The sequence below is a fragment of the Panicum virgatum genome, chromosome 5K, assembly GCF_016808335.1.
Source record: "Panicum virgatum strain AP13 chromosome 5K, P.virgatum_v5, whole genome shotgun sequence".
Lineage (NCBI taxonomy): Eukaryota > Viridiplantae > Streptophyta > Magnoliopsida > Poales > Poaceae > Panicum > Panicum virgatum.
Window position 1 is genome coordinate 11,631,411 of NC_053140.1, and position 22,113 is coordinate 11,653,523.

Below are 22,113 nucleotides of genomic sequence, written 5' to 3' on the forward strand. Positions count from 1 at the left end.
CACTGCGGCCTCCTAAGTTACCTGCCATGCAGTGAAAATTTTTTGAGCATCGATGCCGGCGCTCTGGTGCCCTCCCATGGTCCCTCTTCTGAGCATATCCGGTGTTAATTACTTGTTATTAGAGTGTTATACTAATTTTAATTACAACTTAATTTGTTTATCAAAATTTATTCAAAAATATAGATGGATAGAGCACACAATCATCTACTATCATGTAAAGTGTGAGCATGAAGAAAAATTTGTGCAAAAAGAAATAAGAAAGAGAAGCTTGCACGTGAATGTTTACGGAGAAACTTACACTTAAATAGATGGGTCGCCTATTCATGGATGATTCGCAACCCGCAACTATTCACGTGTAAGTTTTTCTTTTTTTGTTTCTTCTTGCATAAATTTTTGTTCATGCTCAAACTTTGCATGACGGTAGATGTTTATGCGTTCTATCTATCTATATTTTTTGGATAATTTTTTTATGTGCAAATTAAACTGTAATTAAAATTGGTAATACGGTCGGTAGTACAAGAGGTATTCTCTCCCTCTTACTTAGGGTTGGTAATAGGCCATGATTCTAGTGATCTCTTCACAGCTCATCAATATCCTTAAATTTTGTAGTTCAAAATTATATAAAATTAGAACTCTGCCTTTTTAAAATCCGACTCTTAAATTTTGGGTTCTTTACCACCCCTACTCTTACTAGGTCCAAGGAGTGGCCGTTGGTGATAAGACAGGCCAAAAAAGACACTTGGGAAAGTATATTTTATTACAATTCTAATACTAGCAACGGCAACGAGCAGAAGCAGAGAGAAGAGTTTCCCACTGCCTCTAGAGAGAGATCATCCGCTCCAGGTCGGAGACCAGAGAGCAAGGCGAGTCTTCCCACCCTCTATACCCGTAAAAAAAAACTGTCGCATTCGAATATATGTATGGAGTACTAAATGAAATCTATTTACAATTTTTTTATATAGATAAGTTGTAAATCGCGAGACGAATCTAATGAGCATACTTAATTCATAATTTGCAACATTGATGTTACAGTAATCACCCGCTAATTATTAATTAATCATAAATTAATTAGCATAATTAGATTTATCTCGCGATTTATAATCCATGTGCAAAAATTTTTATAAATAGACTTTATTTGAATTAGTAAGATGGCAACGAAAAAAATTTTGCGCTCGAGCCACACGGCGAGGCGGCAATGAGCAGCATCACCGCCGGCACCTACCCGGAGAGCGTCGGCTCCTGCCACCCTCCCACCCCACCTTCTCCCCCTCCCCATTACCCGGCACCGCCATCGGCCATCCACGGGGCCCCACTGAGGCGGCGGTTCGACTTCTTCGATGCCAGCTCCGGCAGCGACCTGGACGATGACGACTTCATCCGCGCCGTGGAATACATTGAGCGGGCTCCGCCGTGCATCTGCAAGCGCGGCAACTGCGTGGTGGAGCGGGACGAGCAGCGCGGCCGCTGGGTGTACGTCTGCCCGTCGCAGCCGGTGAGCCTCCGCACACACCTCCGTAAAGATGCCCCCCCCCCCCGGTTAACTACTGCAGTATTTAGTTAGAATGACGATAGTTTCTTGTACTGCTTTGGGTGTGGGAAACGCAATCCGTGCGGAGGATTTTACTGTTTAGATGGGGGGGGGATTTTGGTTCTTGAAGCGCGACTGTGAAACCTGTTACTGTGATAGAAGAGGCGGATTTGAGGATGCTAGTTAATCTGGGGGAGCAGAATGCTGGATTGCAGGGAGCGTTTCGTGGGTTCAAAAGCTCCTGGAGCGGTTTTGCATTGGTTCTGGTTGAGGACTTGGATGGATGCAGTGGTTCCCGACATCCAGGTGAAATTGCTGTTTGTCCGTATCCAATTTGGCAATAATTGTCGCTTTTGGCCAGTTTGGATGGAATTCAGGAGTACTCGTAGGTTTTCCCAAATGCCTCAAATGGATCTTCCAAATGCCTCCAATCTACTAATTTTCTTTCGAAGGAATTCAGGACATCTTGATCATCATGTTTGTTTTGTCCTACTATACACCTTTGGATATAGTAATTATTCTTATGTGGATTAGAGCAACCCTTTTTATGACTGTAGTTATCAGCAGAGGTCTGAAACAGGGTTAATCAAAGGTACTGTGTTTCGCTAGCTATCTGTCTGTCACTTCAATACGGATTAAGTTCTTGTTATGTGTTCTGCTATTATTACAAGTTTACAAGAGGGTATCAAAAATTGGTTCTCATTATTTTTTCCAATTCATGTCTAATGTATAGCTGTTAAATTGGTGAAATAACATTGTCGTAATATCCAGCCTTCCCTAATTTAAACTACTACGCTTCCTAAACTCCTTAATGCATCTCTTGTGCCTGTGCTCTCTTTTGACCAATTGTTCTTCCTAGAATGTTGATAATGTGTGTCTTTGCCTGTTGCTGCATGATTTTGTGTACCCCGTTGCTCAACTCAAAGATATCTAACGGGAAAGTACCATTATCCTTGATGTTCTAATTCTATGACTTCGGCATACTTATATTAAGAAAAATCACAAGATGATCACGTGGCCCTGTTAAATTGATGTGCTTGCCTCCATCATTTGACTTCTAATGCATCTCAATCATTTGCCTCCAAGCAACATCTTTTTGTGACCTGAGCAAGTATCTTTGTATCTTGTAAGACATTGTATTAGTATACAACTAATCAGGTTGAGGCACTTTTGGAATTAGTAAGACTTATCCATACTCTTCTTGGAATCCTATAATTAGTAAGACTTATCCATACTCTTCTTGGAATCCTATAACACCAAGCCCGATTGCTCTACTGATCCTGGGCTGCTGCAATCCCTTCCAGTACCGCACACTTCTTGGAAAGTCGTCTCTTTGGACTTCATCGAGGGCTTGCCACTGTTGGGGTCTGCCAACGCCATTCTGGTGGTTGTCAATAAGTTCTCTAAGTTTGCTCATTTCATTCCTTTGAAGCACCCCTTTTCGGCTGCTTAGGTTGCCCGTCTTTTCATGGATCCCGTCTTCCGGCTGCACGGTATTCCCTTGGCCATCATTTCTGACCGTGATCACATCTTCACAAGCAAATTTTGGTGTCTGTTGTTCCAAATTGCCGGCACTGAATTGCGTCGCGTCAATCAGTGTCTCGAGACTTATATGCGTTGCTTCTCCAATGCATGTCTGCGTCGCTGGAGTCAATGGCTCTCTCTGGCGGAATATTGGTACAATTCTAGCTTTCATTCAGCCTTGGGCCGTACCCCATTTGAAGTGCTCTATGGATTTCCACCTTGTCAGTTGGGTTTGGCTATCTCTCTGGCTTCTCCAGTGCCTGATTTTTCTCAGTGGCTTGAAGAATGAGTTGATGCATCAGTTGGTCAGACAACATTTGCTCTGTGCCCAGGCTCGTATGAAACACCAGGGGGACTTCTACTATTCATTCTATCCACTATCTCTCGATAAATGAACGGACAAGCATCGCGCAGAGCGTCAGTTTGCTGTTGGGGACTTTGTCTCAAGCTCCAACCGTATGTGCAATCTTCTGTGGCCCACCGAGCTAATCACAAATTGGCATTCAGGTTTTTTGGACCGTACCGCATCTTGGCTCGGTTGGGCAAAGTGGCCTATCTGCTTCAGCTTCCTGATGATGCAACTGTGCACCCTGTGTTCCATGTTTCCCAGCTAAAGCAGTCTTCCTTCTGACTTGGTTGAGTTTCAGGTTCCCATGCGTCTCCTACAGCGCTGCTATACTGACGACGCACAACCTGTGGAGCAAGCTCTAGTGGAATGGTCTCACATGCCGGCTTCGCTCGCCACTTAGGAGTCTGTGGAGTAGCTCTCGCACACGCCGGCTTGGGGGCAAGGCGCTTCTCAAGACTCGGGGAGTGTCAGCAACGCTGCTGACGGAACGACAACAGATGTGCGGTACAGGCCGCGGAAGCGGGATTTGACGAGGATGGTGTACCAGAGGCTGCGGCCCAGCCCAGCCTAGGAGGGGCATTGAAGCTCAGTTCGAGATTCACTAGCCCATAATGGGAGCACTAGTCTTAATAATACGTACTGAGAGAGGCAGAGAGGACATGGACAATTTTGTAAACTCTGAACCAAATTCAGCATTCCTTCCTCGCCGCTTGCTTCTTCTTCTTCTTCATTCCCAAGTTGGTTGATTTCGTTGCTAATAGAGAGCTGCTTATTAATAAGTATATTAAGAAGAAAAGGCAATTATAAGAAACCCAAGAACATCAGGTTTAGGGGACCTGAACAAACCCCAAGATCACCCACTCACACGCACCTACTGTTATATTGTTTTTACAGATCAGTCTCTCCAATCCTTAATTGTAATGATAGTGCTCCTGTTACATCCAAATATCATAATGCCAATTCCTAAAAACTTATAAATTTATAACTACAAGCTTGGTGTCATAACCATGTCCTCAAATTTTCCGTAATATGCCGTGACACATATCTTCTAGAAGATGCAATTAGAACCCCTAGTTTTCCAAGATAAATAGCTTTCTGTTGACGTTTCTATATAAATTCGCCTTTTGTTTGCATTATGTCGTTTTCTGAAGCTGCAGGTTTATTCCTTATGTAAGATTGTACAAGTTTTGTTCAATTGTGTAGAGATACTCCTGTATGAACCCGATTGTGGTTTTTTTTTTTTTGCTTTATCTTGTTTAAATTGAAGTTTACATTCTTCAGTTTTTTGACATCTTTTGACTGACAATAACTTGCAAATTATTTTGACTGACAATATTTACGTTCTTTTATGTAACTACGCTAATTTATGTTCTTGCAGAAGTGCAACCATGTTTCCGTGTGTGAAGAATTAGGTCTTGATCCTGAATTACAACCTACTGCTAGGAGCCATCCTAAACCAAGCAATAATTGTGTGATCAACATCTCAAGCAATCATGTGGCTGAACCTAGAACAACAATTAATGATGTTTATCTCCGAGGTGCTGGTGCCACTACTCCAAATGTTGTCAGCCCCCAGGCTACTATTCTTAAAACTCCACTCAAATCCACTTCTCAATGATGGTACTACAATTCCACTTCATGTTAGTCCAAAAGGCCCAAGTGCTACAGCTGCGGTAAAAGTTAGTCCCCAAGGGGCTAGATCTAATGATAAAGAGCCAATCTGCAAGTGTACCGCGGGGAAGTGCAGAGTATTGAGAGTGGGCAGCGAAGACTACTATGTTTGTCCTATACCCAAGGTAATGTTTCCTATGGTAAACACATTCAATTTTCTGTTACCTTGATATTATTTTTAATAGTAGTCAGATATACTTTTTAATTATTAACTAGATACTCTGTATAATATAATGCAGTTTTTTTGTTTTTGTTAGTAACTTGGTGTTAGTTCCCCAAAAAGTAGTTAGCTAAATTGTGAGAAATGGCTTCAAATTCTTGTCTTATGAATTTTTCAAGCAACATGTGCTGCTACCATGCCAAAGTATATTTCAGTGAAGAAGTGCTCCTGTAATCCTACCATTTGCATAGCATAGCATACCACGCCAGCTAACAGTGAGTGGTAGCAGAGGCCTATTTAAATTTTCCCTAACTTGAGTTTGGGCCCTATAATGAATTTCAATCTGAATTTCTGCAACTATACAAAACTTTATGTATACCATACACATGATTTTTGTGATGATTTTTTGAAACATTAGAACATGATATTTTAGGTAATGAGGCCGCCAACACCCTAGGTGGCAAACCTGCTTGTTATCGGAATCTACCATAGGACCTCTATAGTAACATTCTGTATGGTATTGCTGTTAGTTAGGAATGAATGTGGGTCATATTACTGTTTATTCCGCAGGGACATGGCGCATGTAGTTACATGATGCGTGTAGTTGCTGCTGTTAATGAACCAACACAAACTGGAACAATGGGGGATGAGCATTTGAAGGTCAATCATAAGAAGGAAGCTAATGAAAACAATCTAGTTCAAGCAGAAGAAGACAAAGATATAAATGGACCAGTCAATCCTTCTCAACCTGTTGAGAAAGAAGCTCATGGAAACAATCTTCTTCAAACAGGAGATAACATTGCAAATGGATCAGTCAATTCTCCTCAATCTGATGATGAATGCCCAGTTGATGTCGTCAGCAATGAAATTGTACTCGCAGCCCAAACAACGCCGAGTGCTGAAGTTTGTCAGGCATCACCAAGTATGAAGTGTGAAACGACTGCCATGGCGGAAGCACCCAGAAATTCACCCGTGCCACCTTATGGCACCAGCAGTCCCATTAATCCACGATCAGAAAACCGGGTGTCCCCAACTGGGTGGATATTAAAAGCCTGTGGTGAACTGATGATCTCATGCTGCTCTGGGCTATGTGCCCCATAAGCTTTCGGCCTCCTGCTTACTAACCGTAATCGGCTTTGGCATGGTAGTGAAATATATAATATGGGGCCCATTATCTGCTTAGTTAATTATTTAATGTAGGTCATAATTCATAATATCATTATACATATATGTAGTAAGTATGTCTCTGAAGTCTGAATGGTACCTTTTAAGAACGGAACTTATAAAGGGTGTATCCTTCAATCCCTGCTTGTTCGCTTGTGTCCATGACCCCTCGTGCTTGGCTGGCAACTGGTGCTAATGTGTCCGAACGTCAGTTTTGTATACTGTGGTGTTGAACTATTGAATAGAGTGTTTTCTGGAGTATGTTTCTAGCTTTTCTGCAAGAGAGTTTTTCCAAGTTGTGTAAACCTGTCCTGGCAAATTGTGATGGATGGATCGCATCTATTTCACACACACAAAAAAAAAATCCCAAACTCTGGTCAAATCGTTGCTACTACTCTGGCAACTTCTGAAACACTCCGCATTCTGGTTCAGCACTCAGAGTTTCGAGCGGGGGTTCCCTGAATTATTCTGGTTTAGCACTCAGAGTTTCAGGCGGATGGATTTAGCACGGTCCAGTAGCAACTGAAACTGATGATTCTAAATACTCCAAGCACCAGCAGCTAATTCACAAGTGCTGACAATAATAACCCATCAGCTACTTGGACTTTGATTGATGATAGGGTAACACCTCACCCTGCTAACTGGGTTAAACAGTTTGGATTGTACATGGGATTTCTCTAGGTTGGCAGCAATGGTTTCCACGTACGTCTTGGGCTGGATAGATTTGGGATTGTGGACCTAATGGATTGGGCTGGTTAGGTTAATTTTTCAGGTTCCAAACGAGTTACAACCCATGGATGCAAACAAGTTCAATCCCTAAAGAGGAAGAACAAGCCCCTCTCTCAGTTCAGTCCCGAGTTGGGGAAGAAACATATAAAGGCAATTTTTAAACAACCCCAATCTCAAATTTCAGCATACAACATGTATAGGATTTATTTTGGATAACAAATGAGCTAATGGGCTTCCAAATTGGTGAAATTAGAAGGTGCACATCACAATTCTCCACCTCAGCGACGATTGAACCATGGAGCAAATACATCAAAGATTCTTGATTTCGAAAGTCCAACCTTCAAATGCTTGATCTTCAAATTAATCAGCTAGCAACAACTTTATTGCCTCCAACATGGAGGTAGATCAATTTTACTTAGCAAATGATTGAGCCACAAACAAATGCATCCGTGAACTCCGATGAGTGAACAACATGGCCAGCACACCAATAATCATGATGCCAAATGCTCAAATCTCCAACTCCATGTCAAATGCAAACATGGGAAGAGGTGGAGATGAAGCAATTTTGTTCATCACCTTTAGCCTAAACTCCTCCTGAGAAATAGCAGCTATCGCCTCCTCTAGGCTATGGAGAGTGGGCTAATGAAACATAGAGGGACGCCTTCCCACAAACTTTTTGTTGAAACCTCTCAAAAACACAGATTTTTGGATTTTGGGAAATTGGGAAATTGGTAGCATCCCATTTACTCCATTCCGAGCTTAATTTATCTGCTGGCTTAGATGATTCCCCATTGACAAAGCCTTCAAGTTTCTTTGCCTTCAACAGCCGAAGAGCTCCTCTAGACCAAGCCAAATAATTTTTTATGCCCTCCAATTTCACATCATTTGGCATCAACTCTATCTTTTGAACTCGTTCAGTGTGAACAACAATTTCCTTGCTTGAAGATTGAGCCTCATTTCTATTTGCAGCAAGCAATTCCACCAATTTCCCAAGAACTTGCTCAATCCCCTGATTTTCCCCCATAGTTCAGGCAAAGAGAAAATTACAAGTTTGCCTATCAGCTTGAGCTTGTCCCGTTACTGACCAACAAGCCAATAACCTCCCCTTTGATCCAACCAACAATTCAACCAATTGCATGCAGCCAAACTCACCTCCTCTTCCCAGGAGAGCACAACATAGTTCTCCTTCCTCATCGGCCACTGCTCTTCCCACATAGTAGTGCACCTTCAAGCTCCTCGCTATCTCTACTCCACCACGACAACTTCACGCAACCTCCTTTCCACCCGAGCTCCTGCTGCTACACACACAGCAGCAGCTCCTCTCAGATTTGCAGTTCTCCTCCCCGAGCACGTCTCCTTGGCACCGCTGCTCTTCCACTCCCCAGCACCTTCAACCAGCCCAGCTCCAAATCTGAGCACCACCGGGTCCCGATTCAGGCAGCAGGCTTCATTTTCTATGCTACAGTAGCCCCGCCGCTAGGACCGCCTCTCCATCACTAGTTGCTTGCCCCTGAGTATGTGGAATACTGTGGAAGTGCTCATAGCTGCTTCCTCAAGAGTCGATACGTATACATAATGTGTTTTCGTCAACGAAAACGAGTATTTTCTCTTTTGTGGTGGTAGAAATGAGATTTGAGCCAAAATCAGTGGCACCCACTTCGCAATACAGTATGCATATGATATTGGTAAAATATGATATACTAACTCCGACGTCTACAAACAAAAGTATTCCCAGATAATGACCCAACTTTACATATTTGGCTATCTAAACTAGAAAAGCAAATCATTTGTGAGAGGTGCCCACTAAGGACGAGTTCATGGAGGCTTGGATCTCTTCTAGGGTTCGTCCTTTTGTTTCTGGCACTAGCCGCTCCACAAACAGAACTGTGAGGCCGCAGATGCTTGCGAAGATGAAGAATGTGCCTGCATTCCGTACATACACATACAGTACATAATCAAAAGTTGCAGAGAGATGAAATTTCGCTGTCATCGATATTTTTGCTGATGCTACCACTTTGACCAAAATTATCTTCTGCCTGCTGCATTTACTTACCATAAGAGTTCCACACCAGGAGAAAGTTGAAGGCATATGAGACGATCCATGAGCCGAGCCAGCTTACTAGGGTCACAAGGCTTCCTGCTGCTCCCTTCATGTTTATGGGAAAGATCTGCATGTCCAGTCCAGTGGTCAATGTAGTCAAATTCGGCTGCCGGTTCTGAATATTTTGTTTTCCACAGAAATATCCTATGTCTTTACTCTTTATTTGTGGCAGTAACGGTACGTACCTCTGACATTATAACCCATGGTATCCCTCCCATGCCTAGTGAAAAGGATCCACCGAAAGTCTGGTTCAAAAAAAAAAAATCTTCAGAACAGCAGTTTTGTGTATGTCTGTTTGAGAGACAGACCTCTCTGAAGGCATTTCAGAAAAATAGACAATAAGCAGTGCGTACCAGAATTCCTGCCAAAGCCAGCAATATGTTCAGGTCCTTTCCCCAGTGATGCTCCTGTTCCAGAGAAAAATAGCACTTAATCATTGTGACAGCGAACGGCAAGTCGTTGACCTTATCAGGATGAAATCAATTTCAGAAAATTCAAACCTTAGCTAAGAATGAAAAACCAACTAGCAGGCAACCCAGGCATGTTCCAGCAGCAGAGACCTGAAATATTGCAGCATACATATTACTGTGGTCGTAACTCATTATTAACTCTGAGAATATATATCTTTTTACCATCAAAAGTGGCCTCCTTCCAGCCTTCTCCATTAGAAGTACCCCTAATCCCGTCATTGGAATCTGTTGATGTAAAAATCTATTCATACATCTAAATTCAGTAAGAAGCACATGAGCTGGCTAGGGTTCTTGTTGAAGAGACCTGGACAGCAACCATAGCAAGCATTCCTGTGTTTCCTGACGAAAAACCTGATTTGGTTCATGAATACTTACTAATCAGTACTCGAGAGCAAAACAGTGTAAAAATTCTCTTCTCATGAACAAAACAGGTTTTATGCGAGTTAAGGAAATAGATTATCATTCATTACCAGCTGAAACAAATATTTCACTGGCATAGAAGCAAATGGCATTCACTCCCCCAAACTGTTGAAGGACCATTAGCCCAACTCCAACCTGACCGCAGAGCTGGTTTGTCAGGAAACAACAGCAAAACATGTTCCTAATAGGCAGAACGACATATTAAAGGTACTTACTGTAACAGCATGAATATAATCCTTTTGAAACAGGTCCAAAATCTTTGACTTTGGTAAGTGCTGAAGCTTTTCTGTGAAATCCTGAATACCAAGATTACAGAATCATCAAGAGCTTTGTTTAATATATGGTTAAGTTGAATGTTTATATTTATTCTCAAGCAGGCAAGCACTTCATACTTTAATTTCTTCTGCTTCCTCAGATATATCAGCCCCCTTTCCCCTTAGCTTCTGCAACTCTGCCTCAAATGCACCAGGGTGTCCAAACCTTGCCTGAGAAACATGATCTTCGTCAAGCATTATTCCAACTTCCAAGTGATAAACTTGCTGGTTCTAGCTAATGATATGGATCTTTGAGAAACTATGAACAGAAGAGGAGACTATTTTACACTTTTATATGTAAAAGTTCAAAATCTACTCCCTTGCTTATGATCCTTGTGTGATGTTTACATGTGTAGATCTCCATGATAAATATTAAGAAATGTCTGACTCTGATTGCCAATGTCATCTTTAGTTCTAAACTCGTAATAAGAGAGGTGTTTATCAACTTGGATGGTAATGGAACTAAATATTCATCAAACCATCAGTACTTAAAATAAAGCTACTAACCAGCCATCTAGGGGATTCAGGAGTCACGAGAAGGCCAACCAACTGCAGTAAACATGGTGCCACGCCTATAACAGGAAAGTTAAAATTTTTACATAATGATATGAATTAAATTTATTGGTACACTTGTGCATGTATTTGGAGTCGATACAGTTAAGAAAAAGGAGCCAGCTAAAAATTGGTGCCATACCAGTCTAGAACCTATTCTCATTTTTGTACGAATAGTAAAAAGGTACACACAAGCAAGCTATCTTACCAATGATTGCCAAGGTACGCCAAGTTATAAAGGTCCCCAAAACATATGCAAGCGATGCACCGCAACATATCATAAACTGCATAAATAAGGGGACTCTTTTCTTAATATAAAGTTCTGAACAAATCAGTGATGAACTCTCCCTTGATTAAGTATAATACAAACCTGGTTTACAGTTGCAAATCCTCCTCTGAGATTCTTTGGTGTTATCTCTGATATATAGACTGGAACCTGTTCAGATGCTGCAAACTTCAGACTGAATTCGTCCAAAAAGGTAACAACTAACAAGTAGTAGCTTTATGTAATCACCACATATGAAAGAAGGCCGATTCCACATCCAATTGAGACCCGTCCGATGTCAAGCCACCAAAAGTTCTACGGGAGATTACACGAAATCACAGTATTACACTATAAGTTGTACTAGAAGGCATTGAAGAGCACACTAAGCGTAGGAGAGGGGTCAACCTGGGAAAAAGTTATCAGGAGATATCCAAGAATGCAGAGAATATCTGATATTGCCATTGTCTGCATGCCGCAAAAGGCAAAACAGAAGAAGTCAAGCACAACTTTGTCAGACAGAGCCCAGTGAGAACTGGAGATCATATGAATGATCTCTCTGCTGCCTATCTAGCTTTGGAACATGCCAAATGCGGCAAGCTCAACCCACAGGAACGAATTGGGATCAACACTTACGCATCTTCGGCCGACACAGTCTGCCACGGTACCACTGACAATAGCTCCTAGCATTGCTCCAATGGTTAGTATCGAGCCAAAGACAGAGTACTGCGTATGGGCATGCTCAGAGTCAGTTCAGAACCCAGCGTCCAGTTGTGCCTGTCAGCAAGATAAACACTCTGTTACAGGAGGGTACCTCGGCTAAGGAGAGGTCGAGATCACGCATGATGCCCGGCTGAGAAGGCGACGAGTAGCCCACCTGAAGCACGCAAGAAAACGAAACTAACTTCGCCCAGTCCATGATTAATTGATTATTGATGATTTACCCAGAATAAACCCACTATTAGAGTACTAGTAGTTCTTTCTTGGTCAGATAGTTTTCTACCAGCTTGGCCACCTACTCCTGTACTCCACACAGGCAGAAAATTTGCAAGATGCAGTAGCAGCTACTGCAGAGGAAGAGCTGATTACCGAGATGCCGAACTCGAAGGATCCGGTGACGGCGACGGCGGTGCTGGCGACCACCACCGCAATCGAAGAGGAGGAGGCAGCTCCCCGGCGGCCATCACCGCTGCTCCCGGCGGCCGTGGCCAGGAGAGGCTTCTGCGCTTCTTGATCCTCATGCTCCATCTGGGCTCTGGCCGGCCTGGGTTCTCCCTCTCAGTCGGCCGTGCCTCACTTGTGTTTGGAGCTGAGCTGACGAGGACGGCCGGCGTCCTGGCGGTGGATCGGTCCAGTAACCCAGCGGCCAGCAGTGACCGATATGACTGACGCTTGTCTGCTTCCATCTCCCCTTGTCCTTTCTTTGTCATCTTTTGCATTTCGTTTTCTTAATGCTAGTCGCCGCTTTTTTAATGTTGATGGGAACAGCCATGGTTTGAAAATTATTTCAGCGGGAAATTACCATCATAACAGTGTTTTTAATGTTGATGACATATTCAATTACAGTAATTCCATATCTTGTGTGGCCTAGTTGAAGCTTCAGACTTCATAAGAATGTTTGTATTTTCTTAGAGTTACTTTAGAAAAATATAGTACAAGCACATGTTGGTGCGAGTTTGATTTATCCAATTAAAGAAGAACAGACGAATCTAATATTTATATTTACTCTGTTCTGCTGGCAACCAGCAGCAGTACTTTTCTCTCGTACCAAATCAGCACCAGCCACTAGCCAGCCAATCATCCGTGTTTTTCTCTCACGGCAAATCAGCACCACCCACTAACCACAGCGAGCAGAACAGAGTGAATTGTACTAGTTTATTTTATCATTATCCTTCACGCCCGCCCAAGCCCCATAACAGTATGGAATTCCTGTCAGAGTTTAGAAGCAACATTTACATGCTGGCAGACTGCTGAAGTGACCGATCTCCTCTTGTTAGGATCCATTAACATTTCCAACTCTTCTAGAAGCCGGGTAGGTTGCATGAGTTCTTTGCTCCCAAACCACTAGACTCGTGACAGGTTCACAAATCAGTGACAAGCTGTTTTGCTGTTCAAAATCTAGTGTGCATATGTTATTGGGAAATATAATGTACATTTTTTTTGTGTACAATAGACTGGATCCCTGGCAAAAACTAAACATATATATATATATATATATATATATATATATATATATCCAGGGAAAATGCTATTTCAGACAAAAAAAAAGCTAAAATCATTTGTGAAAGGGCGTCAAGGATGAGCTCATGGAGGCCTGAATCTCTTCTAAGGTTCTTCCTTTAGTTTCTGGCACTAACCGCTCCACAAACACAACTGTGATCCCGCAAATGCTCGCAAAGATGAAGAATGTTCCTGCATCGTCCAAGGTATACACAGACATACATCAGCGTACAATTCGACCAAAATTTTCTTCTGCTTGCTGCCTAAATTTACCATAAGTATTTCCTCAAAAAAAATACCATAAGTGCTCCATATCAGGAGAAAGTTGAAGGCATATGAGACGATCCATGAACCGAGCCAGTTTACTAATGTCACAAGGCTTCCTGCCGAACCTTTCATGTTTATGGGAAAGATCTGCATAATCAGTGAAGAATGTAGTAACATTCAAATCTGTTACAGGCATTCTTTTGAGTCGACCAGTTTTGAAAATTTTGTTTTGGTCAGTAATCTCATGTTTCTTCAAGTTACACTAGATAATGTACCTCCGACATTATGACCCATGGTATCCCCCCCATGCCCAGTGAAAAGGATCCAATAAGAAACCTGGTTGCAAAGAGCAAAAAACTTCAGAACAACAGCTCCAAGTGAATGTCTGTGAGAGACTGACCTCTCTGCCGGTAATGGAGAATACAGAACAGCACTCAGGTAGCAGTATGTACCAGAAGGCCAGCCAAAGCGAACACGTTCAAGTCTCTTTCCCAGTGCTGTTCCTGTTCCAGGAAGAGAAATATCACTGGTTGAGCCTAAGAATGGCAATGGGTCAACCTCCTTACAATGATGCAATCGATATCAGAAAGTCCAAACCTTAGATAAGAATGACAAACCAACTAGTAGGCATCCCAAGCATGTCCCAGCTGCAGAGACCTGAAATATTGCAGCATAAATATTACTGTGATCATAATTCATTACTAACTTTCAAGTTCCAAGTATAATTATTTTACCATCAAAAGTGGCCTCCTTCCAACCTTGTCCATCAGAAGCACCCCTAATCCGATCATCGGAATCTGAAAAATCAAAACTTCAATCATATGGCCGAGTTCGGTCAGTTAGAAGCACATGAGCTGGCTAGGGCTTGATGAAGTAACCTGTACAATGGCCATGGCGACTGTTCCTGTGTTTCCTGACGAGAAACCTGATACGTATCAGGAGTGTTAGTGTAGTGCCCCATTATGATCCGTGGTAAACATTTCTCTTCTAATAACAAACAACTGTAGGTGATCTAAGGCAATAAGCTGTCATTGTTCCTTACCGGCCGAAATGAATACTTCACTGGCATAGAAGAGAATGCCATTTACTCCCCCAAGCTGTTGAAAGACCATTAGCCCAACTCCAACCTGACCACGGAACTGATTTTTTACAAACAACAGAAATATGTTCCTTCTATGTAGAACAGCGTATTTTTAAGATACTCACTGTAACTGCATGAATGTAATCCTTCTGAAACAGGTCCAGCATCTTTGACTTTGGTAGGCGTTGAAGCTTTTCTGTGAAAACCTGTATATTAGATTATAGAACTCATAAGGCCATAAAGTAGTACATGAGTTGAAGGATTGTTTTAAACTCCAGTGGTTTCATACCTTTATTTCTGAGGCCTCTTCAGATATATCAGTTCCGTGTCCCCTTAGCTTCTGCAATGATGCCACAAATGCACCTGGGTGTCCAGACCTAGCCTGAAATACTTCGTTTTTTCTATCAGATTTCATTTTGAGAAGGGCTTATACTCAGCTAACGAATATGGAGCTTAGAGAAAAGCAACCATGATCATGAGAATAACACCGATTGGTAATATATGCAGATTTTACTATAACTTCTAACATTAAGACAGAAGCTCTTTTTAAAATTTAAACTAACTGAAACTTCAAAGTACATTCCCTTGCATATGATCCTCAAATGATGTCAAACGAGTGATCTGATGAAACTATTAGGTCTATCAATGCCACCAAAAACTTGTGTCTTATAATAAGAGAGATTTTGTCAACTACAAATGGATCTCGAAAAGCAACTTACCAGCCATCTGGGGGATTCAGGAATCGCAAGAAGGCCAACCAGCTGCAATAAACATGGTGCCACTCCTACAAGAGAAAAGCTAGCATTTATCGTTCATGTATATTAATATTTTCAAATTGCATAATTTCGTAGCAGATATTGTTAGGAAAATAAATCTCAATTAAAATTGGTCTGATGTAGACCTAGTAAAATGTATTCTCATTTGTACAGGGACTGTAGAAGGATAGGTCCAAACAAACTAATTTACCAACAATTGCTAAGGTACGCCAGGCGATAAAGGTCCCAAGAACAAAGGCAAGCGACCCTCCACAGCATATCATAAACTGCATGAACGGAGGATTTTTCTTTTTCTTTTTCTTTGAGATAAAGCTACTTTGGCGTTCAGTATCAAAGTCTACTTTGATTGAGTTCAGTGCAAACCTGATTTACAGTTGCGAAGCCTCCTCTGAGGTTCTTTGGCGTTATCTCTGATATGTATACTGGAACCTGTTCAGGTACAACAAAATTCAAACCAAATTCATTCAAAAAAATAACAAGATGGAGTTGCTTATTGTAATCACCACATATGAAAGAACTCCAATTCCACATCCGATTAACACCCTTCCAATGTCAAGCCACCAACAATTCTACGGAGAAATATGTGAAAGCAAACTATCAGATGAACTAAGAAGTAAAAGATACACAAGAGGAAAACGATGAGTGGAGTGAAACCTGGGAAAAGGCTATCAAGAGATATCCAAGAGTGTAGATAACATCTGATATCGCCATCGCCTGCATTCCGTGACGTTCAAGAGGTTATTCGCAAATCGATAGAGAGCATATATACAAACGAAACTATCATTCTGGCAGTCTGGCTGACTGTTTTGGCTTTGTAGAAGGTGAAGTTTGCTGGTCCAGTTAACACTTACACCTCTTCGACCGGCCCAATCTGCTATGGAGCCACTAATAATGGCACCTAGCATTGCTCCAATGGTCAAGATCGAGCCGAAGACAGAGTACTGCATGCGATGTGCACATGAGCAGATCGGCATATCTTGTCACGAGATGCTTAAGCGTGGGTTCAGTTATGGCACCAAGATGAACAATCGTTTACAGCAGGTTACCTCAGCTAAGGAGAGGTGAAGATCACGCATGATACCCAACTGAGATGGCGATGAGTAGCCGATCTGCAGCGCGCCGCGTAGTAGGAAACCGGAATCAAACGTCAGTTTTTGCGAGAAAAAATGTGAAAAACGGCAACAGGAAAACATCACACGCAAACGCAGGGCTTACCGACAATCCGAACTCGAAGGACCCGGCAACGGCGACGGCGGTGCTGCCAACGACCACCGCGATCGAAGCAGAGGAGGCGCTGCCATGGCCATCACCGCTGCTGCTCCCGGACACCCTTACCAAGAGAGGCTTCCCGGCTGCGTCCCGTCCCTCTGGCTCCATCGGACCGGCCATGCATCGGTTTCCCTGGGTCCCTCTCTCCAGCTCTCCTGTCCCTCGTTTGGTTTTGTTCCAAGCTGCTCTGAGAGTGACCAGTGGACGACCAGCGGCTGGACGGCCGGATAGGTCGGGCAGCGAGTGACCAACCCAAACATGCTGCGTCCAGTCATGCAGATGCTTTTGCCTCCTTGTTCCTCTCTTATCCTTTCTTTGCCATCTGCTCTCGATCCTCCATCCCATGACGAATTTTGGTGCTTATTACTGTTTCATCACCCATGGTTAAACGGTGATGGAAAACAAATCTTGGACTCTGTTTTCTGTAGGAAATTAAGACCACTTTGCTACCCAATCCCAAACAATCCACTTTGTCTGCTCAGTCCCCGCACAAATTTTACTCGACGGTTTTTGGCAGCATAGCATGCATGGACATGGTTTTGGCATCTGCTTCGTCAACCTCAATCAGAGCACCATCGTGGCATGCAACGCAAGGCCCTGTGGGACTGCAGATTTCCAGCGATTACCGGCCAGGCAGGGGCGGGTTGCGCATTTGATCGAGCAGTTGGTGGGCGAGGGGGGCGGGGTGTAGTAGGACGCAGGAGATTGGATAGACATGGCCATGTCGCAGCGCGAAGACAAGCGCCTGCGGCGACGATCGCCTTGCGGCACCGGCAGGAGGTGCTCGGTAGGGAGACGCAGCCTGCGCTGCAGACCACCGGTGGGAGTGGAAGGCGGTGGCGCAGGCTCGAGCGGCGGAGGCCGCCTGGTTTGGTCTGTGGCTCAATCCGCTCAGCGCGCTCGCCGTGTAGCAGGAGCGCACGCCGCTGTGGTCGGCGTGGGCTACCACGTGCTGGATCCGTGCGGTGCGCGCGTCCTTGCACGGCTGGCCAACGCGGCGGGCGGCGGCACCAGTTCCTTCGCCGGCAGCAAGCAGGCGGGCAGGGAGAGGGAGAAGATTTGCCAGGCAACGTAGTAGCTAAAGTTGGTGACGTGGCGACCGGATTGTAACTCAAAGTACCATCGGAAAGGAAATTTGGTGACGTGGCGACCGGATTGCAACTCAAAGTACCATAAGCATGAGTCCATTTTCAGTGGGAATTTTATGAATATTAAATAGCCTGTCATATCAGCATTTTTGATGATGTGGCAGTATATTAATGAAGAGAGATGAAATGGATTTTATGGGAATGAAACTCTGTGTACACGATTATCTAGACAGGTTGTGTTTTGCATGTAACCTAGAAAACAACAATAGGTGAAACTATACATTGAGGGAGAGGTGTTTCATCCTAGTTTCAAATAGTTTTAGATGATGTGTCACTCTAGATAATCGTGTCTATGAAACTTGTACGGAGAATGACCTGAGGCTCACCTGACGTCAAAGTCACTTGAATCGTTCAAAACTGCCTCCACAATGCGAAGCTAAACAAGCTTAAAAATAGTCGTGATACTACAACATCGAGATACGGTTCTAATTTTTGTACTAGCATTTTGTACATTCCTTGCTTTGCTTTGATTTGTGCATCTGTTTATCGATATTTAGGCTGTGTTTAGTTTGCGAAAAAGTTTGGATTTTAGTACCGTAGCACATTTCGTTGTTATTTAATAAATAATATCTAATTATAGACTAATTAGACTTAAAAGATTCATCTCGTACTAATCAATTAGACTATGTAATTAGTTATTTTTTAACTGCATTTAATGTTACATGCATGTGTCCAAAAATTCTATGTGACGAATATTGTAGGAATTTTTTTGGGAACTAAACAGAGCCTTATTAGAGGATTGTGCGTACGAAGTCGTTTTGTGATATGTTTGGATGGCTAAAAATTTTAGTCATGGCTAATGTTTAGGCGTAATGTTTAGGCGTCTAAAATTAGTTCTGTCTTGTTTGGATGTTTGTGCTAAACTTTACCTATTATTATAGCCCTATCGTAAGCGAGAGAATAGCATTTAGTGAGGGTATTTTGGTACTTTGCTATATGAGGCTAGAAATTAGCCTTCATTAGCTGGATTTAGAGGATGAATGGATTAAACTTTACTTTGAGAGTTGGTTAATTTTTAGACCATATTTAGATTATCTACAGCTAATTTTAAATTTATTAAAAATTAGCTACTGGATCCAAACAGGCTCGATTTGGGCAGATGCACTCCTATGGGCTATTTTTAACAAAATAACTACAGACTTTTGTAAATCCTTTTTTTAGGTAACATATTGATTGTGTTTTAAAAAAATCATATTAGTACAAATCAAGTGACAAGAAGGATGCAACATATGAAACAAATATGGTAAGTAGATTACTAAAAAATAGAAAAAAATGGTGAGGCAAACTTTGAACGCCGTGGTCCTGATTTTCTTCTCAATAATTGGTGGCGGCACATTAATAAATCATTTCGGGGTTGATTAGTAACATTGCACATTGTTACGTCACTTCGCCACTGACAGACAAACACCAAAGGCAACAAGCCACTCTTCTTCTCTTGCGAGAACCAACAAACTTCTTCATCCAATTTCACACTTATTTCATGCTACGCGGACTTATCATCGATCAGAAAAGCAGATGCGATTCACTGAATTTGGTCATTCCAGAGTTCAAACACGCTGTTCAAATTCGATGCAAACATTTCAGTTCAGTTCCCCTGCATGACGGGGCAGCCTGAACCTGAACCTGAACCTGACGCAGCATCGGGCGGGCTCAAGAAGCTGGCCAGGAAGTTGCCGCGCTCGTAGAAGTACTCCGACTTCTCCACCTTCATCTCCTCGTCAACCTATCAAGCATCGCAACATTTTGCAGGGAAAAATAAATTCAGTGGATGCTCTGGTTTCATTCCGCCTGAACATGGAACAGCTGCAGCATCGATCGAGAATGCAGAGGCACCGATCGACGGCAGATAGATCGATGTTGTAATTGCAACTCACATGGAAGATGCAGACGCCGACGAACTCGACGCGCTGGCCGTGCGGCGGGTGGCCCTTGAAGGGGCCCTCCATGTACCCCCAGTGGCGGAACTTGAAGGCGATCCTGGGCGGGCCGCTGTAGACGTCGAGCACCTCGATGGCGAACCCCCGCGGGAAGGCCGTCAGGAAGGTGGCCATGGCGGAGTCGGGCGTCTCCTCGTCCGGGTCGAAGATGCGGTGCTCGGGGGGCAGCTTGGTGCGCAGGAAATTGTTGTAGCCGCCGATGGCCATCACCTCCGCCCGGCTCAGGGCCTTCATCCCTGCAGGCGCGTGTGTCTGTCGACTGTCAGTGGCCGGGAGGGATGGGATGGGATCCCATGGCTGGAGCTGGAAGTACTAGAAGCTCCGATCCGGCGGCGGCGACCAGCCGGCCGGCCGGGCATCTTACTCACCGTTGGTGCTGGTGGTGTACTTGCCGGAGTTGACGGTCTTCTGGTCCTCGGGGCGCACCTTGTGGACGAGCTCCATCTCCCAGGTCTTGAGCAGACGCTGCACCTTCTCCTCCAGGGACCCCTCGGGCCACACCTGTGCAGCACCGACCAAATGATCCATCAGTCAAGAAACGGAAGCCATGGGCGGAGCAGCAGAGAGCTGCTGATGTCCCTGCAGTTCCCTACCTGCGTCCTCTCCGCCTCGAAGAGCTTGTTGACGACGTCGTAGTTGGGCGGCGCGCCGTACCTCCACACGGTGCCCCTCTCGCTCTCGCCGTGGATGAAAGAGCGGTACTTGTCCCCACCCCCAGCCACCTCGGCGGCTTCCGCCATTGCTGCCGGCGACAGTGACACCCGTTAATACTACTCTATTTGGGAGCTGATGGAGTGTGTTATTAGCACGGCGATAAACAAGCGTGGCTCCCTACTTATAGCGAGGCCAGATGAGGTAATGGAAACAAAAACAACGTTATCTCTACGGCGCTGCTGCGGTGGCCGTCGCCATGAAGAAAAGTCACCGGCGGCCCGAGCCGTCCCTGTCGCCAACGCGAGGTGATGAGGCCGCTTCTGCTCGTCCTCGAGGCGGCGGCGCTTGTCCCGTAGCTCCGGGAAATACTTGCTCCGGCACGATGCCGGAAACGGCGCGGAATTTCGCTCACAGCGACTGTTCCTGAAAAAGATCGCTCGATCAGGGCTCAGAGCAACTCCAGGAGTGAGAGCAGATGGCCTGCTATATAAAATTTGGTCGGTGGACATCAAAAATCAATATTCAGCAGTAAAAGCAAATAGACTGCTATTTTGGTAGGTCTTCCAAATTTCTCCCCCACCCCTTCAATTTGGTGGCCCTCTATTTGGACTGCCAACTATGGGCCCTCTATAAAAACCCAATTTACTCGGTCTGCTGGAGTGGAGGCCCATATTTGAGTGAATAAAATTTAGAAGTGGACTTCTAAATAGATATTTGCTCACTCAAATTTAAAAGCCCTACTAGAGTTGCTCTTAGCCTGCTGGAGTGGAGGCTCATATTTAAATGAATAAAATTTAGAAGTGAACTTCTAAATAAATATTTGCTCACTGAAATTTAGGCTCTACTGAAGTTGGTCTGAGACACCAGCAGGCAGCAGGTCGATGCGGTAGTTGACGAGACGGTGTTAGTGTCCTTGCCGAAACCACGAGGATGGTGTTAGTGTTAGCACAGTCTCGAGTTGCCTTCACCAACTACGAGTAAAAATACATTATATATGGGCGGTCTATAAAACACATTATCAGATCTGCAACTCATCACGTTCACTGTCACTGTAAGTTTGAAAATTAGAAATATATGTTTTAAAAATTTAGAGGCCTACTCTCTCCGTTCCAAATTATAGGTCGTTTGACTTTTTTTACACCAAATTTGACCACTCGTTTTATTCAAAAAATTTATGCAAACATAGTTAAATTTAAACCATTCTTCAAGAACTTGTATTAATAAAGCAAGCCACAATAAAAAAAGTGATGTTTTGCACAAATTTTTTAATAAGACGAGTGATCAAATTTGGGGTTGAAAAAATCAAACGACCTATAATTTGAAACGGAGAGAGTAGATGATACACTGTGATAAGTTTAGGGTTTCATTATGCATATTGAGAGTTTGCGAATCTAGATGACCTACCAAGATAAATTCCAGGATCTGAAAAAATACATTTTTAAAGTTTAGAGATCCAGATATGACACCTGGTGATAAGTTTTTGCTTAAATTATAGCGTGCTTCTCGGCAGCGGCAGC

The 22,113-nt window shown here is 43.5% G+C and overlaps 1 protein-coding gene and 2 pseudogenes across 2 annotated transcripts; 1 reads left to right on the plus strand and 2 right to left on the minus strand.

Annotated features, from left to right (window-relative positions):
• Positions 1–1,179: 1,179 nt before the first annotated feature.
• On the plus strand, positions 1,180–6,657 carry LOC120706336 (annotated as a pseudogene).
• A 2,099-nt stretch (positions 6,658–8,756) lies between these two features.
• LOC120709688 lies at positions 8,757–17,443 on the minus strand (annotated as a pseudogene). The gene is made up of 35 exons (XR_005689777.1): positions 16,804–17,443; positions 16,635–16,697; positions 16,243–16,529; positions 16,092–16,157; positions 15,952–16,017; positions 15,779–15,854; positions 15,532–15,596; positions 15,102–15,194; positions 14,938–15,018; positions 14,774–14,858; positions 14,610–14,656; positions 14,466–14,528; positions 14,329–14,388; positions 14,184–14,234; positions 14,007–14,067; positions 13,764–13,878; positions 13,602–13,656; positions 12,334–12,519; positions 12,059–12,121; positions 11,881–11,970; positions 11,653–11,712; positions 11,497–11,562; positions 11,353–11,418; positions 11,191–11,266; positions 10,938–11,002; positions 10,509–10,601; positions 10,332–10,412; positions 10,167–10,251; positions 10,001–10,047; positions 9,859–9,921; positions 9,727–9,786; positions 9,580–9,633; positions 9,412–9,471; positions 9,179–9,293; positions 8,757–9,048 (listed from the first exon to the last, which is right to left on the minus strand). The product of XR_005689777.1 is annotated as an uncharacterized LOC120709688 (transcript).
• A 1,838-nt stretch (positions 17,444–19,281) lies between these two features.
• On the minus strand, positions 19,282–20,770 carry LOC120706337 (pathogen-related protein-like). Its single transcript, XM_039990955.1, has 4 exons — positions 20,536–20,770; positions 20,311–20,443; positions 19,880–20,178; positions 19,282–19,728 (listed from the first exon to the last, which is right to left on the minus strand). The coding sequence occupies exons 1-4, from the start codon at positions 20,680–20,682 to the stop codon at positions 19,591–19,593; spliced, it is 717 nt and encodes a 238-aa protein (XP_039846889.1). The 5' UTR covers positions 20,683–20,770; the 3' UTR covers positions 19,282–19,590.
• Positions 20,771–22,113: the final 1,343 nt, after the last annotated feature.